This window comes from Aspergillus lucknowensis (assembly GCF_044049455.1).
Source record: "Aspergillus lucknowensis strain CBS 449.75 chromosome Unknown BJX67scaffold_9, whole genome shotgun sequence".
NCBI lineage: Eukaryota > Fungi > Ascomycota > Eurotiomycetes > Eurotiales > Aspergillaceae > Aspergillus > Aspergillus lucknowensis.
The window spans coordinates 164,755-184,797 of record NW_027263553.1 but is presented as its reverse complement, the minus strand read 5'-3'; the positions used below and the strand labels follow the sequence as shown (position 1 = coordinate 184,797).

At 58.3% G+C, this 20,043-nt stretch overlaps 9 protein-coding genes across 9 annotated transcripts; 5 read left to right on the top strand and 4 right to left on the bottom strand.

Moving 5' to 3' along the window:
- Window positions 1-1,022: 1,022 nt before the first annotated feature.
- BJX67DRAFT_332034 (ankyrin repeat domain-containing protein) lies at window positions 1,023-3,667 on the bottom strand. The gene has a single exon (XM_071027516.1). The coding sequence runs from the start codon at window positions 3,446-3,448 to the stop codon at window positions 1,355-1,357; it is 2,094 nt and encodes a 697-aa protein (XP_070888449.1). The 5' UTR covers window positions 3,449-3,667; the 3' UTR covers window positions 1,023-1,354.
- A 421-nt stretch (window positions 3,668-4,088) lies between these two features.
- Window positions 4,089-5,360, top strand: BJX67DRAFT_370720 (uncharacterized protein; the record flags this gene model as incomplete). The annotated part of the gene is made up of 2 exons (XM_071030955.1): window positions 4,089-4,272; window positions 4,324-5,360. The coding sequence occupies 2 exons, from the start codon at window positions 4,089-4,091 to the stop codon at window positions 5,358-5,360; spliced, it is 1,221 nt and encodes a 406-aa protein (XP_070888448.1).
- Window positions 5,361-5,702: 342 nt separating this feature from the next.
- BJX67DRAFT_379022 (major facilitator superfamily domain-containing protein) lies at window positions 5,703-7,659 on the bottom strand (the record flags this gene model as incomplete). The annotated part of the gene is made up of 7 exons (XM_071032470.1): window positions 5,703-5,852; window positions 5,925-6,166; window positions 6,222-6,420; window positions 6,503-6,989; window positions 7,038-7,164; window positions 7,222-7,335; window positions 7,392-7,659. 7 exons carry the CDS (start codon window positions 7,657-7,659, stop codon window positions 5,703-5,705), a joined length of 1,587 nt encoding a protein of 528 aa, XP_070888447.1.
- Window positions 7,660-8,203: 544 nt separating this feature from the next.
- BJX67DRAFT_379021 (uncharacterized protein) lies at window positions 8,204-9,994 on the top strand (the record flags this gene model as incomplete). Its single annotated transcript, XM_071032469.1, has 1 exon — window positions 8,204-9,994. One exon carries the CDS (start codon window positions 8,204-8,206, stop codon window positions 9,992-9,994), a length of 1,791 nt encoding a protein of 596 aa, XP_070888446.1.
- A 498-nt stretch (window positions 9,995-10,492) lies between these two features.
- BJX67DRAFT_379020 (TauD/TfdA family dioxygenase) lies at window positions 10,493-12,049 on the top strand (the record flags this gene model as incomplete). The annotated part of the gene is made up of 4 exons (XM_071032468.1): window positions 10,493-11,162; window positions 11,216-11,289; window positions 11,335-11,501; window positions 11,563-12,049. 4 exons carry the CDS (start codon window positions 10,493-10,495, stop codon window positions 12,047-12,049), a joined length of 1,398 nt encoding a protein of 465 aa, XP_070888445.1.
- Window positions 12,050-12,094: 45 nt separating this feature from the next.
- BJX67DRAFT_379019 (uncharacterized protein) lies at window positions 12,095-14,593 on the bottom strand (the record flags this gene model as incomplete). Its single annotated transcript, XM_071032467.1, has 6 exons — window positions 12,095-12,264; window positions 12,353-12,905; window positions 12,985-13,355; window positions 13,406-13,529; window positions 13,603-13,773; window positions 13,832-14,593. 6 exons carry the CDS (start codon window positions 14,591-14,593, stop codon window positions 12,095-12,097), a joined length of 2,151 nt encoding a protein of 716 aa, XP_070888444.1.
- A 618-nt stretch (window positions 14,594-15,211) lies between these two features.
- Window positions 15,212-16,003, top strand: BJX67DRAFT_379018 (uncharacterized protein; the record flags this gene model as incomplete). Its single annotated transcript, XM_071032466.1, has 2 exons — window positions 15,212-15,503; window positions 15,561-16,003. 2 exons carry the CDS (start codon window positions 15,212-15,214, stop codon window positions 16,001-16,003), a joined length of 735 nt encoding a protein of 244 aa, XP_070888443.1.
- A 165-nt stretch (window positions 16,004-16,168) lies between these two features.
- Window positions 16,169-18,300, top strand: BJX67DRAFT_392012 (DUF4246 domain-containing protein). Its single transcript, XM_071034879.1, has 4 exons — window positions 16,169-16,404; window positions 16,459-16,540; window positions 16,602-17,627; window positions 17,703-18,300. The coding sequence occupies exons 1-4, from the start codon at window positions 16,208-16,210 to the stop codon at window positions 18,222-18,224; spliced, it is 1,827 nt and encodes a 608-aa protein (XP_070888442.1). The 5' UTR covers window positions 16,169-16,207; the 3' UTR covers window positions 18,225-18,300.
- Window positions 18,301-18,376: 76 nt separating this feature from the next.
- Window positions 18,377-19,444, bottom strand: BJX67DRAFT_370718 (uncharacterized protein; the record flags this gene model as incomplete). Its single annotated transcript, XM_071030954.1, has 1 exon — window positions 18,377-19,444. The coding sequence occupies one exon, from the start codon at window positions 19,442-19,444 to the stop codon at window positions 18,377-18,379; it is 1,068 nt and encodes a 355-aa protein (XP_070888441.1).
- Window positions 19,445-20,043: the final 599 nt, after the last annotated feature.

The window sequence follows — 20,043 nt, the reverse complement described above, 5'->3', positions numbered from 1 at the left end:
CGAATTCTTCTCAGGCCAACAACTTGTTACTCTCTGGAGCGCTCCCAACTTCAGAGGCGAATATTCCAACTCGGCCGCAATAATGTCAGTTGACGAGTCACTCCTATGCTCGTTTCAGGTATGTTTCCAACGATACGAATGCCCTGATACCTAGTTTACTAATCATGGGCACTCCGCAGATCCTATATAGTACCGGGGGCGAGACCTCAGGGACCACCAAACCGCCTGCCGAAGACTCAACTTCCGATACCGAGTCTATAGAGTCTGCTGAGCAGCCAAGGCTCGGGGAAGTGGCAGACGATCGGCGAAGGGAGGCTTCACGACTGTCTCTTTCTCTGGCAACTGAAACGCAAAGTGCTACTCCAAAATCACAACCGAGCAAGCATCGAAGGCTCGGTGAGCTAGAAGACGATTCGCGGGGGGAGGCTATGCCGCTAAATATTGCTCAGGTGGGTGTGGCTCTAACTACTACTTCAGATTCACAACCGAGCAAGCGTCCAAGAACTCGCGACAGACTCCGGAGACTATTCCAAGGACGCAGTGAACAGTCCCAGGACGACCAGTCTATGGCCTGAACCTTTACACATGTTTTCAGGGCCAATGAAGATATCTTGGCTCGCCTGTGTCTGGAACCACCACAATCAGCTGCGGGAAGATCGCCTTGCAGGGCAGGGTTGTTTGACTGGTGTTAGGATTCCCCAAGTAGCCGTTCGCGTAGCGTACTAAGGCGCGAAGCTGTAAAATCTCCGGAAGACTACAATGGATATAACGGATTAACCCAGGGGTTTGAGACATTGCGCGAAGATAGGTAGCTGGCTCCTATTTCAAAGCAACCAAGTGTCTCCCCAGTACGGCAGTACAACGATTGGGAACAGGTCTCGTCAATGTCGTATCCATCCCCGGTTTTCGACTTTTTTTTCTGAGTTGGGAACTCTGGGTTGCGCGTTTGTAGGATACCCTACCGCACATGGGTATGCTTTTTAATCTATCAAGAGGATATATAAATCACCAAATAGACAAACTTACATTTCGTAGTAAGAATCTCACTTGCACTCTGTCCTCGTATGACTTTCTCGGCCAACATGACCATCATTTCGCACACTACTCGCGCTTGCCCTTGGTCGGAATGATTGTTGCCACTGCAGCTGACTCTTTCCGGGACTAGTTAGATTACAGATCATTACTTCTGATGTGAGGTGAATGCGGTATAAATATTGGAAACTTAGATGTCAGCCAGGAGTATCCCGTCGCCTGAAACGCCGGCGCAAAAAACATATGGACGCCGCCCATGGCCTTGTGTATGGTGACTCGTGCGTTATCATCTCTCATCAAGTCCAGCGGAAACGACCAATCCCTAAACAGGATATCGCTTCCGCCAGTAAAACTGCCGCAGCACCCTAAGAGCATCAGTCGGCCGCACGTAGCCGTAATCCTCCTCCTCCTCCTCCTCGTCCTCCCCCTTGGCCGTGAGAACCGAAATAGCCTCCAGCAATTGCGGGCCAACCACCTCGAACGGAGTCCCCCGCGCCTCAATGCCACGTAGCAGCGGCTTGAGAATGCGACCTAGAGAACCAGAATACCATCCATAGCCCCCCATATGCACTCCTCTCGCCGCGGCAACGATAGGGCAGAGCCCGACGCAGCTGAGGGAGGGATCGGCGCCCCGTTTCACGAGGAGCTCGGCCAGCCGGGGCGTTGCGGCGGTGTGTTTGGCGTCGAGGAGTTCGAGCAGGGCCGTTCGGAGTTCCGCGTTGCGCGCGTTGATGTCTAGGCCTTGCGCGAGGAGGAAGTCGAGTGTTGGCTCGACGCGCTCGCGATTCCGTCCCGTGACCGCGTGCAGGAGGAGGTCGGCTTGCCATTGGGGGTGCGAGATGTTGAAGCCACGCGAGATGAGAAACTGGAGGAAGGGGATGTTCCCGTGCGAGGCGCCGGCTAGCAGGATATCCTTTTCGTCGGGTCCCCCTGGCCGTGGCTTGAATTTCTTGCGGGGCAGCGTGGTCAGCACGGCCTCGTTACTCTCTGCTAGTAGCTTTAGCAGGGAGCCACCCCTGGGGTGAAGGCTTGGGTGAAGGAAATTGACGCCTTTCGCTATTAGCATCTGGACGACTTCGGACTGGCCTTGGCGGATGGCTTTGACGCCGAGGAGATTGCGGGTTCCGATGGATGGGCTGAGGAGGGCGGGCCGTCTGCTGAGGAGCATTTTGAAGATTTGCGGGTGCGAAACTGCGTCGTCGAGGGCGGATGGGACCACACAATGGGGGTTCAGCCAGGCTCCGTAGTTGAGAAGGGCGGAGACGATTTCCGCATGGCCGCGCATCACGGCGTAGTGCAGAGGGTTCATGACGCCCTTTTCGACACCCACGTTCCCGTCTGGATCTGCCCCCTTTTCCAGGAGCATGAGTAGTGTCTGCAGCTGTCCGTTGCGGGCTGCCCATGCCAGAGGGGTTCCCCGGGTGTTATATATCCTGGGGTCATAGCCCCTGATCACTGGAGAATGCACATCCCAGCCGTGCGCTATCGTCTCCGCGAGGAGGTCTGTCAGGCCACAGGCAGCGGCGGCAAGCGCGATTCGCGTTAGCCTCATCACGATGTACCTTTTCATGCTATGCATGGTCACGGTTGTGACGGCTTTGGGGTAGTTGAAGTGTTGCGTGAGAAGTTTCACCACATCGCCGCGAGCATACGATGCTGGAGCAAGCAACATATTCGGACTCGGGCCGGCACCGTTCTCCAGCAGGCAGCGAATGGTGTCGATGGGGCCATAGCAGGCCGCGAAATCAAGCGGCCACCAGTCGTAGTGAGATCCGTCCCACCACCACTCGGTCGGGAGTGCTTTGTTGACTGGCATCCCTCGCTCGAGGAAGAACCTCACAATATCCGTATGGCCCCGCTTCGCAGCCAGATCCAGCGGAGTTGTGTGAGCTGCCCAAGCCAGCTCGAGAGAGCACCCAGCATCGAGGAGAGCCTTGAGCACGGGGAGATGCCCGTTCTCCGCGGCAGCCTCGAGGGGTGAATTTCGCCACCGAACTCGGTAGTCAGGGTGGACTCCGGACTGTATCAGGAAACGGACGAGGGAGGCATGGCCGGCCTGCGCCGCGTCGAGAAACAGGTTCTCGCGGACCCCGTTTCCGCCGTCGGGGCCGACACATCGTCTGTAGAGCAGCTCTACTAACTCGGGGTGACCGTTATCGAGAGCGGCGGACATGACCTCTTGGTTCGGCACCCCGCCGGCTGCAAGGAACTTGAGCAGGGTTTCTCTCATACCCTGGGAAGCAGCCCATACCAGAGGATCCTCGTATCTGGCATAGGTCGAATAGAGAAGCGGATTGAGAAGCTCATGGAATCTGCGATTCACGCGCGACAGCGCGTTGAGGTTGCTGTCAAACTCGAGCGAGTGCGCGATGAGAAAGATGAGCTCCGACGGGAAGTTGGAGAGGAGGATTGGCATTTCTGCAGAGTGGAACGGGCATTCTGTGGTGTTGTCCGCTGGCTCGTGTCGTGGCTCGTCTCTTCTCGAGACTTGGAAGACTCGGAAAGGGCCGTGGGCCGGCGACAGGAATATTGAACTGGCGCAAAGCGACGCAAATCACTCGAAGCTTGACTCTCGCTCTCCGCGATCGGTGACTCAGGAGTCAAGGTTCAGGTTTCTGTGTCTTGTCTCGTGTTGGAGTCACGGCACAGCCCACGGCGCACAGCCTCATTCGAGATCGTCATTTCCGTCGTTGGAGCCTCGGTGGAGCGTCGCCTGAGCTGCCGAAGAACACGAGGGATTGTCTTGAGACAAGGAGGCTTGAAATCTGGTTCAAGGTGTGGCGGTCCGATCTTGACTTTCGGCTCGTTCCATTGGGAGGATACTTGGATGTCCTTCATACTTCTTACTTCTTACTTCTTATATCGGATAATCTGAGGCTTGACAGCTTGCCAAGCGCCTTAAGCAGCTTCACGCAGCTGAATCTGACACAATGCGCTGTTTCCCCGCGTCTGACAACCGGCCTCCGGTCATGCGAAGACATTCTCCATTCCCAGCATCTCCCATCGACTGACCGTATTCAACACCAGATTTAAAGGGTATCGGAGGCCCTAGCGACATGCCCCCAGCTCCCACGCCCCGCGCCTTCAACCCCAGCGCAACAGCCGCCGCCTTCCGCGAAGAATGGACCAACCCGTCCAACTACGCCTTCACAATCCTCCTCCTCATCGGCGGCGACCTGATCAACCGTGCCCTCGCCCAACTAGCCGGCGGGAGAATCACCCCGGTTGCCTTTTCATTCGGTACTCCCACACAGTAGAAAAGGAAAAGCTGTCGTATGCTGACTGCACCAGGCTGGGTCTCCTACGCCACATCCTCCATCTGCTCCGCCCTCGGCGAATACCGCCTCATGCCCGACGCAGACACCGCATGCTCGCTGATAAACGGGAAAAACGGGTACGTCCGCGGCAACAACTCGTGGATCCTGGGGCGGATGATGCGCGACTACGAGTTCTGGATGGGGCCCGCCGTGCGCGAGAAGACCGAATCACTGATAAACGCCCGGTGGAACTTTGACCAGCAGCGCGAGAACGAGAAGTATCCAGATTCTGGTGTCGTCGTCCCACGGCCCGCGCAGGCGGGGCTCGTCGTGAGTATCTGGGAGCCGAGCAAGAAGAAGCCGCATGGCGTGCCGGGGAAGGATCTGCTGTACTGGTCGGGTCTGGCGGTGACGATTGTGCAGCTAGGTATTTCGGCGATTCCAGCCGGGTTAGACGGGGAGTGGGGGGTGTTGATGATTACGGCCGCTGCGACGGCGCTGTGCTATATCACGGGGGGACTGCCGCAGTGGGAGGTCGAGAAGTGGGCGTGTCGGAGCCTGGACACGCGGACGAAGAAGAATTTCGTCATCACGCGGGGCAACGGCGCGCAGCATGCGTTTGCGGTCATCAGCGACGGACATGGGCTTGACCTGGAGGATTTGGCGACGGGGTTCTCGAATATCGATTCGCCTGTTATCACGCTCAGCGCGCAGCTTTCGACGATCGTACTGGGGATTGCGTGGGTTGCGCTGCTAATCACGGCCTCGGGCTTACCGGGGGACTCGTGGTACCTCATTGCCGTTGGGGGCATCGGCATGTTGCAGAATATTCTCGTGGCCGGGTGGAAGCGCACGCCGGAGGCGTATGGGGTTCCGCTGGAGTTTGTGGAGGTTATCGGGGAGGTGAAGGTGATGCAGACGCTGATGGAGGTGGAGAGGAAGTATGAGAAGCTGGGCAGGAGTATGCTGGGGACGTTCTTCCCGGGGGATCTGAGGGAGAACGAGGTGAAGGAGTGGGATGCGATTGCACAGGAGTGGAAGGAGAAGAAGGCGGCCGGCAAGGCGACATAATCTCAGGTGGACGATGAACTTATGACAGGCAGACAAGAGTATAAACGCACCAGTCCATATCATTTGATATCCACGCGTATCAGGGTCTCCCTGTGAAGCAACATACAGACTTAACCCCCGACTCATGCATACCGCTGTATGTATACAATAACAACATCAATAGAGCGATGGACAGCGGGTATAACATACAGTAACATATTAGCGCTGCTCATATCGGAACCTCTAGGGTCGAGTGAGTCGAACCTGCTGTCTACCAGGCCCGGTCCCTTTCTATAAAAATTACTCTATTATAGCTCTAGGGCCCGATATATCTCATAACATCGTCTGACGATGAACCAGGGTTCACATTTCCCTCTCCGACTCATTTCCATTTCCATTCCGACCGGCCGTCTCCCCGGCGTCTTCGTCCTCGTCCAGACGCCCCCGTCCCCGGCCGTCCGCCTTATCCAGCCTAACAAACCACGTCGGGATCGCAATACTCGCGTAGAACGCCTACCATCTATCAGCCAGACACAGGACACAGCAAAAGTTGGCAGGGGGCGGGGAAGAACATAGGTAACACACCGAACAAATGAAAAACGGCACGCCCGCAACAACGCCGCCCCGCGAGAGCGTCGACGTAAACGCGCCCGTCAGCAGCGTCGCGCCGATAAACGACCCGGCCGTCTCGGCGATCGCGATCCCGCTGTAGAGCAGCGGGATCGGGATGCCGTGGCCGTGGCCGTGGCCGTAGCCCGCGGCCGCGGAGGTGACGAGGCTGCGGACGACGACAGGGAAGATGAATCCACTGGCGTAGATTACGAGGCCTGGCTTTCTATATTAGTCGTTGGACTGTTGTTATACAAGAGAAGATATGTGTACCCGGGACAAGGGCGATGATGTTCCAGGATACGCCCATCCAGAAGGTCCCGGCCATGAGCAGGAGACAGCTCAGGCGGGCGAGGCGCAGGTCGGAGTGGAAATTGGAGCTGCGCGCGGACATGGCGTGGTAGGCGGCGGGGAGGACGAGCGTGTAGAGGAGCAGGACGACGACGGCTTTGATGGAGAAGAGGAAGGCAGCCTGCCATCCATGTCCATGGATCCTCGTTAGGTGCTCTGTACTGGGGGCCCTGGTCTAACCGATCAGATCATGGCTGACATACCTGTGCAATGGTCACGCCGAACCGCTTCGAAACGTACTGCAGCAGGATGTGCAGCGCCTGCTTGCCGAGCGTGGTGACCAGCATGGCTGCGTAGGCGTACTGGACAATCCGGAACTGGCGGAAGAGGCTGTAAAACTGGACAAACTTTGTTCGGAGGGAACCGAATAGAGATGCGAAACGGATCGGAGCGAAGGGGGGGTTGCTTGGATCCTTCGGTGGGGGCGAGTTTTCAGGCTGATCGTTCGATGAAGGGTCAAGTAGGGGCTCTGTCTCTGGTGCAGGCGACTGGATGCCGTCTGTAGGCTGGGAATCCGGATGCAACCCGCGAGAAGGCAGGAACAGGGTCAATGGCAGGGAGAGCAGAGCGAGCGGAAAGATGAAGTAGTACGGGGTGAATATTCCCTGCAGGAGGAGCGAGGCGCCGATGATCGGTCCCACGAGCTCAGATATCTGGATCAGGCCCTCGAGAAGCGAGAATGTCGTAACCCTATCTATCTGCGTGAGTGCGCGCCTCGAGTGTAGATGCATCACGTACCTGTCTTTCGTGTACAGAGCCGCCTCGGCGTACAGCAGGGCCGTCATGACATGCGAGGCGCCCCCGAAGATGTTGAATATCGGTGCGAGGAGCACCCAGTTCACCGAGAACGTGTTGTACCATACGCCTGGAGCTGTCATTATCTCGCAGTCCGGCCCAAAAGGATCAGGGCAGTGCAGCCTACACACGAGCACAGTCCACGCCCAGCTCAGAATAAACCCGCCAAAGTTCAAGACCAAGGCAGGTTTCGCGCCAACCCGATCCACCAGAAACCCCAGCGGGATAGTCGCAAGAAAGTCTGTCCCGAGACACCCTTGTCAGTATAATGTGCACGGCGCGGGCTCGGCCACCCACCGCAGCAAAAATGAAGCAGCTCGTCGGCGGCAAAGAGCCAGGCGACCTTTCGCTGAACTGCGTCGATCTTGCAGAGCTGTTCGTCAATATAGCCGTCGCCATTGATGACACTCGGATCGTGCTCCTGGTAGTATTCGCGGCAGGTGGTGAGCTCGACGAGGCGCAGGGTGGGCGCGGCTTTGCTGTAGAAGGCCAGGTTCATGACTGTGAGACAGGCTGCGCAGATGAGGGGGACTAGGTGCGCGCGCCATGCTTGCTCTGTCGTCATGATAGCTGGGAGATAAAGTTACTGAGATGAAGATGAAAGATGAAGGTGCTGGTAGGGTTTGGGGTCAGCGGGGTGCTGTCAAACAAGGCGCCGTCTGTCATACAAGAACTCCCGTGACATCCTCAAATGCAGAGTCGGTTGGAGTTGACAGACTCTGCAGCAGAGAAGTGAAAAGACGCCACGATCAAGAGATGCATTGAGAAGACAGCATCATCACCGCAGTTGTCCGCCGCGACTTGCTCCTTTCTGCCCCGAATCTGCACCATTTTTGCTTCTTTTCTGTGACAGGATTCACACGCTAGACCACAAATGGTAACCGGTTTGGCGTCGTCCGTCTGAAGGAGCCGGATTGGAAGAGTCAGATTGAGGAGTCAGACCCATGCATGCGCGAAAGGCTGAGGGGGGGAGGTTGGAGAATGCGCTTCGAATCAGAAAGACGACCAAAATCCATCCAACAAACTATCGTGACATCCAACCTCGCGGACCTCGGGAGAAGCGAGTAAGAAGAATTTGTTTGTTTTTGTCTTCAAGGCTGAGAATTACAATGGACCTGAGTGCAGACCTCATCAACTACTTCTGTCTGCCATATGGGGCGTATCTAGATTATCAGGCTGCCCTGAGCACGCATCAAGATATCGCAGACGACCACGACTCCATCCACCTTGACAGTCTTCTGCCCGCACAGCCATCATGGCGAATCGACGGATGCGACGGACAGGGCACGCAGTTCCTCGCTCTCCCCATCTTCCTCTCCCCAAACCTCGTCCCTCTCCGGGTCGACGTGTACATCCCCGACCAGACGAAACATCCCACGCATCTAAGGAAGGCTTTGGGCTCCGCGGGCGCCTTTTGTATTCGAGACCAGCGCGTCAATAGCCTGGGAATCACCAAGCTCGTCCTCCTCGCCCTCGAGCGATGGACCGCCGAGCAGGAGGACTTCGCCGCAAGATTCCACGCCCTCCCCTTCGGCTCGCGGATCATCCTCGAGAACATCACGGACAACGTCGAGGACATTCGCGTCCGCATGGTCGCAGACCACAAGACGGAGAGACAGCTTCTTCCCGTCTCCAAGCTGCAGCAGCTCTGGGGGGACATCCCCATAGCCGGGTGGCCAGAAACAATATCCTTGACAGATCTCGAGCACTGCCGCCAGCTGCACGACACGATTTCTCTCGTGCGGATAAAAGGCGGGTCTGGGGACCAGTTCTTTATCTTCAAGTCCAGCGTCAACGAGGTGCGATACGTATATCACGAGCTGAAGCTGCTCCTGACCATGCCGCCGCACCCGAATATCATCCCCCGGCCGCTGTTCCTCGTCACCGGCGCAGACCGCTACGGCGGCGAGGACAAGGTATACGGGTTCCTCATGGAGCATCACCAACAAGGGAATCTAGCCGACATCCTCGCCTACCGGTCGCAGATGGGGACACTCACCAGAAAAGACCAGTTCCGCTGGGCGCGCGAGATCGCATCAACCCTAATCGAAATCAACAACGGGCCCGCGGGTTTCTACTCCGAGCTGAAACCGGATAACCTCCTTCTCTCCTGTGCAGACGACAGGACGGAGACGGAGACGGAGGAGCGCGTGGTCTTCATCGACTTCGAGCAGCTGGGCAACTGGTTTACCCTTTCCGCGCCGGAGGTGCACTACCTGGAGTGGGTGTTGAAGCTCTCCAAGTGCAACGAGGTCCCCGAGGACGAGCGCCGTCGATTTGCGCAGCTCGTGGACGACCATATGCCCATCCAGCCTGCGGGGGACCCCATCTACGACAACCCGGCGGCGGGGTACTACCGGCCATGGATGAATTTCTCTGCGGCGGAGCAGGAGGCAGCGGAGGTGTTTTCGCTGGGGAAGACGCTGTGGTGCGTGTTTGAGGGACGGTGCGACACGAGGAATTCGATTCTGAAGGCGTTCAAGCACCACGACGACGACGATTCGTCGGCGGCCCTCGAGTTTCCTCATTTCCGCGCAACGCCGGAGCCGGTGAGGCAGCTGATCAGGGAGTGCACGCGGGGGAACCGGGATGGCGAATCTGGCAGGGTTGAGGTGGTGCGGCGAGGCTGGAGGGTATATCCACGCGGCAGGAGCGGTATTGAGGGGGAGCCGTTGGGGACGGCGCGAGAGGCGATGGAGGCTGCGAGGAGGATGTGGCAGCAGCGGATTGCTGAGATGGAGGAGTTTCTTGCAGCCAGGACGCGGTGGCAGAGGGGGGAGGGGCGGGAGGGAGACGTCGAGTTGCTGGGATATCCTGGACGGCCGTCGCTGAGAGAAGTCGTCAACCGGCTCACCATCATCGCGGATGAATGCGTCGATACGAGAAAAGTGATTCACTGACGTGAGTATCCTGCAAGGCTGAGCAGCCCGCACAAGCAATGACATCGCCATGTCTCCCGAATGGAGTCGACGTTCCCCAGCCTGATATCAGGATACAACCGAGCAAATCAAGACTCAACCTCAGCAGCACGTCGCCGGATCAGTCGATTCCCCTCGTCTCACATACATTACCCCCAATGACGCTATCACACGGAGTCGAAGAGCGAGTCGTTGACTGGATGCTTTATACCAGGATGATATTTCCCCTCATCTCCAGCCAACGAGATCGAGCAGCAAGCAAACCGCGCTGAGACATCGCTTTATACAACAAAGAGAAGCACAAGCGCACGGGATTTGAGGCTCTGCGATGGCATTACTCCCATCGCCATGTTGGCAAGCGTATATAGGGAGGAATGTCAGTCATCCACCTCTGATATACCATCGACACTACCAGCCGATACAACAGACTATCCACTTCATCAATCCATCCTGCCCTGAAACAATCAAGCATTGACAATCATGGCCCCTGCCCTCGTCGTACCACACCCCCCAGCCCCCATCAACCCCGACGAAGCAGCCCTCAACGGCGGCCTCCGCGCCCACTTCTTCGCCGACACCCGCGACGGCCAGACGCTCCGCTCAGCCCGCGAGAAGGAAGCAAAGGAAGCCAACGGCAGCGGCAGCGGCGCCGACTACACCAGCGTGCGCCCCAAGCTCACCTTCCAGTTCTCGCTAGCGGACTACCAGGCGCGCTCGGCGAGGGTCGCCCTCGCGCGCGCCGAGGCCGGCGAAGACAAAGACACTTCTCTGCCGGACGGGTTCCCGCAGGAAATCACTGGCCCGCGCGCCTGGTCCGGGCAGGACCTTGGCCCCGAGGGACTCGCGCGGTTCACGATCCAGCTGAGCGAGGCGGACGTCGCGGAGCTCGAGGCCGCCCTGGCGCATTTCAAGGGTCTGCCTGGGGACAACCAGCCCGAGCATGTTAGTGTCGAGCTCTTCCCGCTGCCGGCGCTGGGTCCGCGCCTGGTTGAGATCTCGCGCGAGCTGGCGCTGGGGGCGGGGATTACGGTTCTCAAGGGCCTCGAGCCGCGGCGGTATTCGGCGTGGGAGAACGTGGTGCTTTTCGCGGGGGTGACGGCGTATCTGGGTGATCGGAGGGGGTGTCAGGATCGGTATGGGAATATGCTGAGTGAGTGCTGGTCTTCTGGATTGACTGCGGGTTGCTAAGTAGAGGTTTTCCAGCGCACCTGGTTGATATGGGATTCAAGTATGGCTGTGCGAGCAAGCTGAACCCGACCTTTACGCCGAATGCACTGGTTAGTCTACCTGTCAGCAGTTATACTTCCCTGCTGACATGATAGCCCTACCACAACGACGTCTGTGACATCCTCTGCCTCTACGTCCAGGACACAGCGCACAACGGCGGCGAGTCGATCCTGTCCCCGGCAGCGGCAGTCTACAACGAGATGGCCGCGACCCGGCCGGACGTGATCCACACCCTCGCCGCAAAGACCTGGGTGTACGACAAGTAAGAGCATCTTGTCCCATCCCACTGGCAGCTGGCAGCCAGCTAATCGCCTACCGCGCAGAGACAAAGAACCAACGACCTGGCCAACGCGCTCACTCCTCTTCCCCGAGCCCACACACGGCCCCTTCTTCTGCTTCTCGCGCCAGAAAGTCACAGGCTCAGACAACTACCCGCTCTCACCGAGCGTGCCACCCATGACCGAAGCGCAGGCCGAAGCCATCGACATGATCCACTACCTCGGCGAGAAGCACGGGCTCACCGTGAAGCTCGAGCGCGGCGACATGCTGCTATACAATAACCTTGCCCTCCTGCACGGCCGGAACGGGTTCACCGACGTTCCTACGGTCGAGGGAGAGGGCCAGAAGCGACACGTGCTGAGGCTGTGGATGAGGAATTCGGAGCTTGCGTGGAAGACGCCGCCGGGTCTGGAACGGGACTGGTTCCTTGTGTACGGGGACTCGGAGCGGCGCGCAAAGGCGCATTGGGGGATTCGGCCCGAGGATACGGATAAGGATCGGGTCATTGGGCATAAGTTGACTTGTTCGTGAAATGCCCGTCTTACCAGTGTCGTCACTGTCGTCATTCGCTTGTTGTTATGTGTCGTCGCCGTCGTCGTCGTTCCCTATTGATGTGTGCGCCAGCTCGTCGGAGAGCTCTTCGATATGCCCTGTCCCTGGTTGCCAATTGTCCACGAACAGCTGGTGACACCAGTACATATCATCTTCGTACTGGTTTCTCTCGCGGAGGGCAGCGAGTTCGTTTTCTGCGTTGCATTGCGTTCATCTTAGTTAGTCTATCTATCTCCATTCGAATACAGCACAGTCCACAACGGTGGGATAGGGTATCTATACTTCTCCTAGGAATCTGCTCCCGTAGCTGGTTCAAAACCTGCGCCTGCCTCTCATCCGCAGCAATAGATTCCGGAATCTTAAGCGAAAACGCCAGAGCCCCCCGATAATTGTAATGGAAGTTCGCGAGCAACGTCCGCGCCGTATGGAACTGCGCCTCTGCATCGCGATACTTCCCGCGCGGGCCATACCGTCCGGACATCCCGTACCGGGTGGCAAACGCGCGCTCCTGCTGCAGCTGGATGGTGCTGCTATGCAGGAGGATAAAGAAAGTCGTGAAGATCTCTATCCATCGGCTTTTCGCGTTCCAGTCGTTCTCGATGGCGCGCTGGAGGCGCGGGAGGAGCCAGTCGCGGCGCTTTTGGAGGACGTGTCGGATGACGATTTGGTCGAGCTGCTGGTCCATGATTGGGGTGACGGGGATGATGCCGTGCCATGGGTTTGAGGGGTCGGTGATTGTGTGCAGGTCGAGAGTGTCGGGGCCCGTAAAGCGCCAGGTTTCTTCGGTTAGGCGGGTTGCGCACCAGATTTGGAGGGCTATTTGGATGAAGGGGCTCTAAGACGCGGTAGTATGGCGTAAGTGTTTGGTTTTTTGTGCGCATGAGAATGGGGCACTAGGGGAGAGGGAGTCTAACCGGTGACTGCGCAGCGAAGTAAAATATCAGCGAGAGGAACGGGTTATTCGGCTTGACGAGCTGGCTGAGATACGCGCGCATCGAGCGCTTGGCGTATTGCGCGACGCTAACGATTGCCTCGTCCATATTGGCGATGCAGTAAGGGGGCATCTCCATCTTGCGCGGCCCGTCCAGTGTGTTCCATTCGTATGCGGTCTTGTCGTCCGGATGAGGGTCGAATCGCGAGAGGGTCAGGCGCAGCTTGTCGCCCATGCCCTGGGTCAGTTCTACTTCCCGGATATCGGGACTCACGGCGCTGTGCGAGACGTCCCAGAGATGCTGGCGATGGAGGAAGAACATCAGCGGGTGTTCTGGATTATCGATTGGGGGACCTAGTCATGTCAAACACCGAGAAAGAAGAGGGGATGATGGAAGCCCATACCGGAGCGAAACAATGCCAGGTCATCGAATGTCGCCTGCACCTTGCAAGGGAATAGCAGCCTCGACCGAGTCCAGGCGTTCATGCACCCGTCGCAGGGGGCATACGGGTTTTCTCCGTATTCACACTGGTCCAAGTAAGTCAGGCTGTCCGTTTCATTCCATCAACCCACCTGCCCAAGGGGCGGGGAGACAGCTCACCCTCCGTTTCAGCCGCTGACAGTATGGACAAGACCCCCTTGCGCGTGCCTTCGCAAGCTGCTTCTTCGCCGCCTCGTTCATCTTGCCCCGATTCCGTTGCGTGGCGCCAAACACAAGCTGCATGCCGTGTAACTTGTCCGAATGCTGGTCGCGGAACTCGCGTAACTTTACCTATATGCATATGGTAGGTCAGTTAAGGGACGAGGCGGATGGCTGCGTGGTTCAGAACCTTTTGCATATCCAGAAGACTCTCCGCTTGAGTGCGAGTAGACCGAGAGCCGGCCTTCTCAACTCGGGACGGAGTGCCTCTCGAGGCCCGACTACGCGCTACAGGGGGCCGTCGTGTGGTTGTACGATCTCGCTTGGTTGCATTGGGCGCTTTAGGGTTCGGTGTCGCAGGGGTTGCTGGGCCGGTGGACGCGGCGGTAAAAGGGGAAGGACCGAAACTCAGAGCCGGAGTGGCATCTATGTTTATCAGTGCTTGATTTGAGTCTGTCAATGCATTGCCGTTCTGGCCATTCCCGTTGAGCATCGAGTTCCCGGGGAGAGTGAGATATGCACTCTGGTCAAGTACGGCAGTAGGAGCCGATTGACTAGCTTGATCTTGTACATCGACCTGTGTCTGTGTCTGCGGGAATATGTCCAGTCCAGGCAAGGGGTCAGGATCCAGGCCGAGGTCGTTTCTCAGGAAATCATTCATGGCCGTCGGGCTGAGGACTCCGCTGGTGGCCTGCTCCGGCATGCTGCGGCCCTGGAATTTGCAGGCATGTTGGACGCTGTGCACGCGGATGAGCTGCCCATTTCGGACGGTGTCGAGCGGGGATGTGGATGATACGATGCTTCCATCCGCCGCCACCAACCTTGCTCCCAAGGGAGGTTGAAAGGCAGCTCCAGTGGCAATTTGGTCGGTGTCATCTGCACCACGCTCGCCACGCAAAGGGGGGTCCATGGTGGGGGCTGCGAAGTAATCTTCAGCGATCCACGGCGCCATAGTAGGACAATGGGGATTGTGGGATGTTTTCACGGAGAGAATTATTTGGCCTATTGTGCGACTGCGGCAGTCATGAGGGCACAAGCGAGTTTTATTGTCCGGGGGGTTGCCAACTCGCAGAGATGAAAGAGCCTCGGAAGAGCCGCGCGAAGGCCTGAAGAGTCCCCGCGTTTTTTGTGCAGAACAGGATTTTCCATGCTGCTCTTGTCACAGAGCGAGTGAGCTCTCGTATTGGCTCGTCAGGCACCCAATTGGGTCCCATCGATGCCCAGGCGTTCAAGCCGCAGCACCGTACGGATTGGCGCAGCCTCGCGCAGCCTCATGCAGACAGAGGACGCAGACCGCAAAACGGTCACCAAAAGCAGCAGGCGGTGCTCTGTCGGATGCCAGAAGGAGCTGTCCGAAGTCTGATCCCTGCAGCGTGCGCGAATCGACATTACAGGAACGCAAGGACTGCCCCCCCAGTGGCTGAGCCCGGAGAGGGCCAGCGCCTCTTTGATAAAAAGGGATCCGAAGCCGCCTCGTGTTGATGCCTCACTTTCCATCAGATTTCTCTCCCAACCACGGGCCAATCAGCGTTGACGACTTCAAAGAAAAATCTCAGGGTGCGCCTTGGGCATGCAACTTCGACAAGCGACTCCCGACGACCTGGAGGCGATGACGGAGGTCATGGTGTCGGCCTTCCCCATGGACCCGCAGTGGGATTACCGGTTCCCCCTGCGACAAGAGTATCCAAAGGACCATTGGCAATGTACACGGGTCATGCTCTCCGGGTTTCTCCGACGAGACCATTTCGTCGTGAACGTCATCGTCGCCCCTGAGAGTGAGGATGGAGGCGGCTCCCGCAATGCTGTATCGCTTGCTGTGTGGGAGCTGCAGTACGAAGAAGCTGGAGAGTTGTGCCTGCCCGGTAGGTAGTAATATCCTTACTCCTACCGATGCCAGGATCTAAGAAAAGGTGAAGAAGGGTGCGACGAGCGACGCGACGCCAATCCGGCGCACATGAAGGCCTTTGACGGGGCGCTGTCTGCTGCAAAACAGCAGTACTTCGATTCCGTGTATGGTGACCGGCAGGTCCATCTGTGGATCCTCGGCACCCACCCGCAGTATCAGCGGCATGGATTCGGAACGAAGCAGTGCGTGTGGGGGATGGAGTTTGCAAAGGCGCACGCTGCCCCCGTCACGGTCTTCAGCAGCCCTATGGGCGGGGCGCTGTATGCGTCGCTGGGGTTTCGCACTCTCGGGCAGGTGGTTGTTCAAGTGGAAGGGGAGGAGGAGAAGCTCACGATCGGGGCCATGATATACGAGGATGGCAGGAGAAGCTCTCACAAATACGTCGGGGGCGTGCTGGGGTGGAAGCATTGTCGCCTGCTGCTTTCGCTCCTGCGGGGGGTCGGCAGTCATCCATAGCACAGACAGAGAAGCAGAGAAGCTTGGAGACATTTGGGAGTCCATTGCGGGCTGCGCCGAGTGAATGGATTTAGTCTGAATACGAGGTGCTCCGCAAAAAACGTGGCCAGCTCGTTGACTCACCCCAGATCTTCCAGCGTGGATGCCCAGCAGCATCAACCCTGGGAATTCCTCACACCCAGGAGTGAACCGTCCCGAACCACAATGGCCAGGAATCCGGCGAATCGCTCCCCAGACACAGGCCTATACAGCCTTCCAGGACTCACCCTCCCTCTGAACCACCACCCCATAACAAAGATCCCAACGCACCACCCACAGAGGCACAAACCCGACCCGGATGCCCACGCGCCCCTCTTCCCAAATGCGCTGCACGTCCAGGACATGGCCGACGGATATTCTCTGTAAGAAGATTCGGATTTTCCAGCTATTCGTACAGGATGTTCTGACCTCGTAAGCCTGCCGTTGAAAACAATCCGCGAGTTGACCATGCTCCGGCTCATGGACCATATCACGGACAAGAAAGCGTGGGAGAAGAAGGTAACTTGATCCCTCTAGTCTCGGTCTTCTCCCACAATCAACTGACGCTCTTGTCGATCAGGTTCTCAAAGAAGCAATCGTCACCAAATGGCGAGAAGAGCTCCAAACCGCGCCGCAGGACGTCTCCCCGAAGATGCTCGACTGGATCATCGCAGAACTCCGCGACAAAGCCACATTCTACGCGCAAACAGGGGGCGTCGTGATCTCCTACGAATTCGGCATCGTCAAGTCCGACACTGCCGTCCCCGAAGCGACGCGTCGAGCCCTCGTTGACGCCGTTCGCCGTCTCGAGGAGACGACCCCGGTCGACTACCATCCCGGCTCAGATGGGAAGGTCATTGACCTCGTCCACCCGTCACTCTTCCCGCTCGTGTACGGGCGGACTCGTGTCCTGCGCAATAGCACCCTCGTCCGCGAAGATTGTCTGTCCGGCACGCCCGGACAGGGCGAGGTCATCCCCGTCCCCGCGGAAGAGGAAGCACAGCTCCCGCCACCGAAACCAGACTACGTCGACTACAGCAGCCTGAAGAGTATTCCGAACCCGTATAGCCGGAGATTCCAATGGCTGCCGTGCGACGTGGTGTTAACCAGGCCTGGGCCTGGGCCCGGATCCGCGTCTGCGTCCGTGGGCTGCACGATCACAAGCTACATCAACAACCTCCACCCGCAGCAACACGCAGGGCTCTACGCGCTGATCGAGGAAGTGCTCGCGTGCGCGGTCCCGCTCTGGGGCTGGACGCTTGGCCCGCTGGACGGGAGAAACGCCACAGCGCTCGACGATGGCCCGGGCTCGTTGCTGCACTACGCAGATGGCTCCGTATACTTCCCGGGGTGGCCGCCGGACCGGGTCGTCTGTCGGGAGATCAAGTACAAGAATCTCGAGCCCGAGCGCGGGCGGCGCTATGTGGCTGACGATGTCGTTCGGCCGGATCCAGTGCCCCTGGAATACAGGCCGTGGAGCGCGCCATTCCTGGACCTGAGAATGCACTACACCAGCCTCCAGGTCATCATCAAACTCGCGAATATCGAGCTCACCCCGGAGAAACCAGAGTACGAAGGCGGGTCGTGGCACGTCGAGGGGCAATTGGTATCTCTCTCCCATCCTCTTTCTCTCACACTCACACATCCTTGTTATCCATTCACTGACAACATCCCGAAATAGAACGAACACATCTGCGCCACAGCACTATACTACTACTCCAACGAAAACGTCACAGACTCCCACCTCTCCTTCCGCCAGGAAACCTCCTGGAACACCATCCCCAGCCACCGACCGGGCCAAATCGACCCGTGGATCGGCGCCCTCTACAACTGCGCAGACCACGGCCCGCGCGTGCAGGAAATCATGGCCGTCGCGTGTCGCGAGGGCCGCCTGCTCACGTTCCCGAATATCTTCCAGCACCGCGTGCAGCCGTTTCGGCTGCGGGACCGCACGAGACGCGGGCACCGCAAGATCCTCGCGCTGTTCCTGGTTGATCCGAATATCGCGGTGATTTCGACGGGGAATGTCCCGCCGCAGGATGAGGGGTGGTGGGGTGGTGGTGGTGGTGCCGGGGCGGAGGGCGTGATGAGTCTGCAGGAGGCGAAAGAGTTACGGGTTGAGCTTATGGCGGAGAGGAGTGTGTTTGTGGGTGCTCAGGATGCCGCGTTTCAGTCGCTGCGGTTTAATCTCTGTGAGCATTAGCTGGGCCGTGGCTGGGCATGTAGTGAGATAGGCCGCCATGGGAGGGGGTTAGGGCTCTGCACTTGCTACGCAATGAAGAGATAGAGCACAAGATTTCATCAGCTATGTACAATACTTAACATGAGCCAAGTCAATGATCCATCTGAAACAGCCTAGCAAACGGTCAGGGTCGCATCGCCGGTGATATCCCAAGTGATATTGTCCGCGCAGGGATTCTCATTGACGGTGTTACTGTTCACCTCCAAGGTGATCGAGATATCGCGCGTATTCTCGAACTCGTCGCGCGCTGAAATGCGCACCTCGCCGCCGCCATTGACCGTGCCTCCGAGAATCGACACCCCGTAGCAGTTCTCAATCAGAATCGCGTTGTTCTCGTTATCCGCAAGGTCGACGTTCCCGATCTCGACACCCCCGGACTCCGAAACACAGAAGACCCCACGCCCGCCGCCGCGCGAGACGACGTTCTCAACGAAGACATTGGTCGTGTAGCTCCCGTCCGCAAGCCGGCCGTTCTGGTTCGCCATGCGGAACGTCGCGTACCCAGTCCCCGCAGCGACATTGTCGCCGTCGACCGTGCCGACCTGCGCATTCGTCGTCGTCTGCAGGAGCAGCCCGCACTCGCCGACATCCTTCGCAATGACCTGGTTAACGGTCAGGCCGTCGATGTTCCACGTCTCGACGGCGTGGCTGCTCGCGCCCGTTACGGTGATGACATCCATAGAGACGTCGCTGTTCGCCGCCTCGTCGCGCTCAAACCGAATGCCCAACCCGCCGCTGAGATTCATCGTAATCTGGCCCAGGACAAGGCCCGTGACGCCGTAGAACCGCAGACCGAAGTACGGCGCGCCCGTCATGGTCAGGTACGGGATCTGCACACCCTCGGTGTTCAGCGACTCGATCGCCCCGTGGCCCTCGGCGTACCCGACGTCGATGGTGCCGCAGCCTTCGAAGATCTTCCCGCTGTCGATGCCGATGACGCCCTCGCCGATCGAGCCGGAGGCGATGACCGAGAGACGCTGGCCGGAGCTGATGCCCTCCAGGGCACTCGTGATCGCGGCGTAGTAGTCGTCGCCCGCGTAGACTTCGCTGCCGCCGACAGAGGCCGTGTAGGCTCCTTCTTCGCCGTCGACGGTCGCATCTGGCGTGCCAGAGCCGCACTGGGCGTGGACGCTGGTGGCGAGTGCCAGGACTGCCGTGGCGAGGTAGGTTTTCGGTAGCATGCTGTTTGTAGACGGCTGGGGATGACGATGAGGATGCTTAGGAATTCGACTCCCCACTGCAACCAGGAGATGACTTCAGTATTTATACGCCGCAGTCGCCAGGAGCGCAGATTATCTATCCAACACTGCCAAGCGCGGCCCTGACACATCCCCTGACGACTTGAAACCCCATGGCATTGCAGATCCCCAGGGCAGCGGAACAAAAACGCCTCCAATCAACGTCCCAAATCCACCAAATAACCTAGCCACACCTGGACGTCCAACTCGGTGAATTGCTCCTTCTGAACAGTTTCTCCGCATTCTCGGTCTTGGCTCCGGGTTTACACGGTTCGCGCGTCGTGTGAAGAATACCCCGAAGTCTGCAGAAGTGCTCCGCCCCCGTACGGTGCCAGTGAGGATCAGGGGTCTCGTCTCCGTCAGTCAATGACGCACGCGCCGTCCGTGTCCGATCCTTGCGGGGGCAGCTCCGGAGAGGGTCTGGGGAGATATTGGATCGAACGTGCTTTTGACTTTGGGATCCCTGTCTGAGTTCGGTCTCATTCAACCCGACCCGATATCCTGCTCAGGCTTCAGAACTGGGGATTCCGTTGAGGGAAACT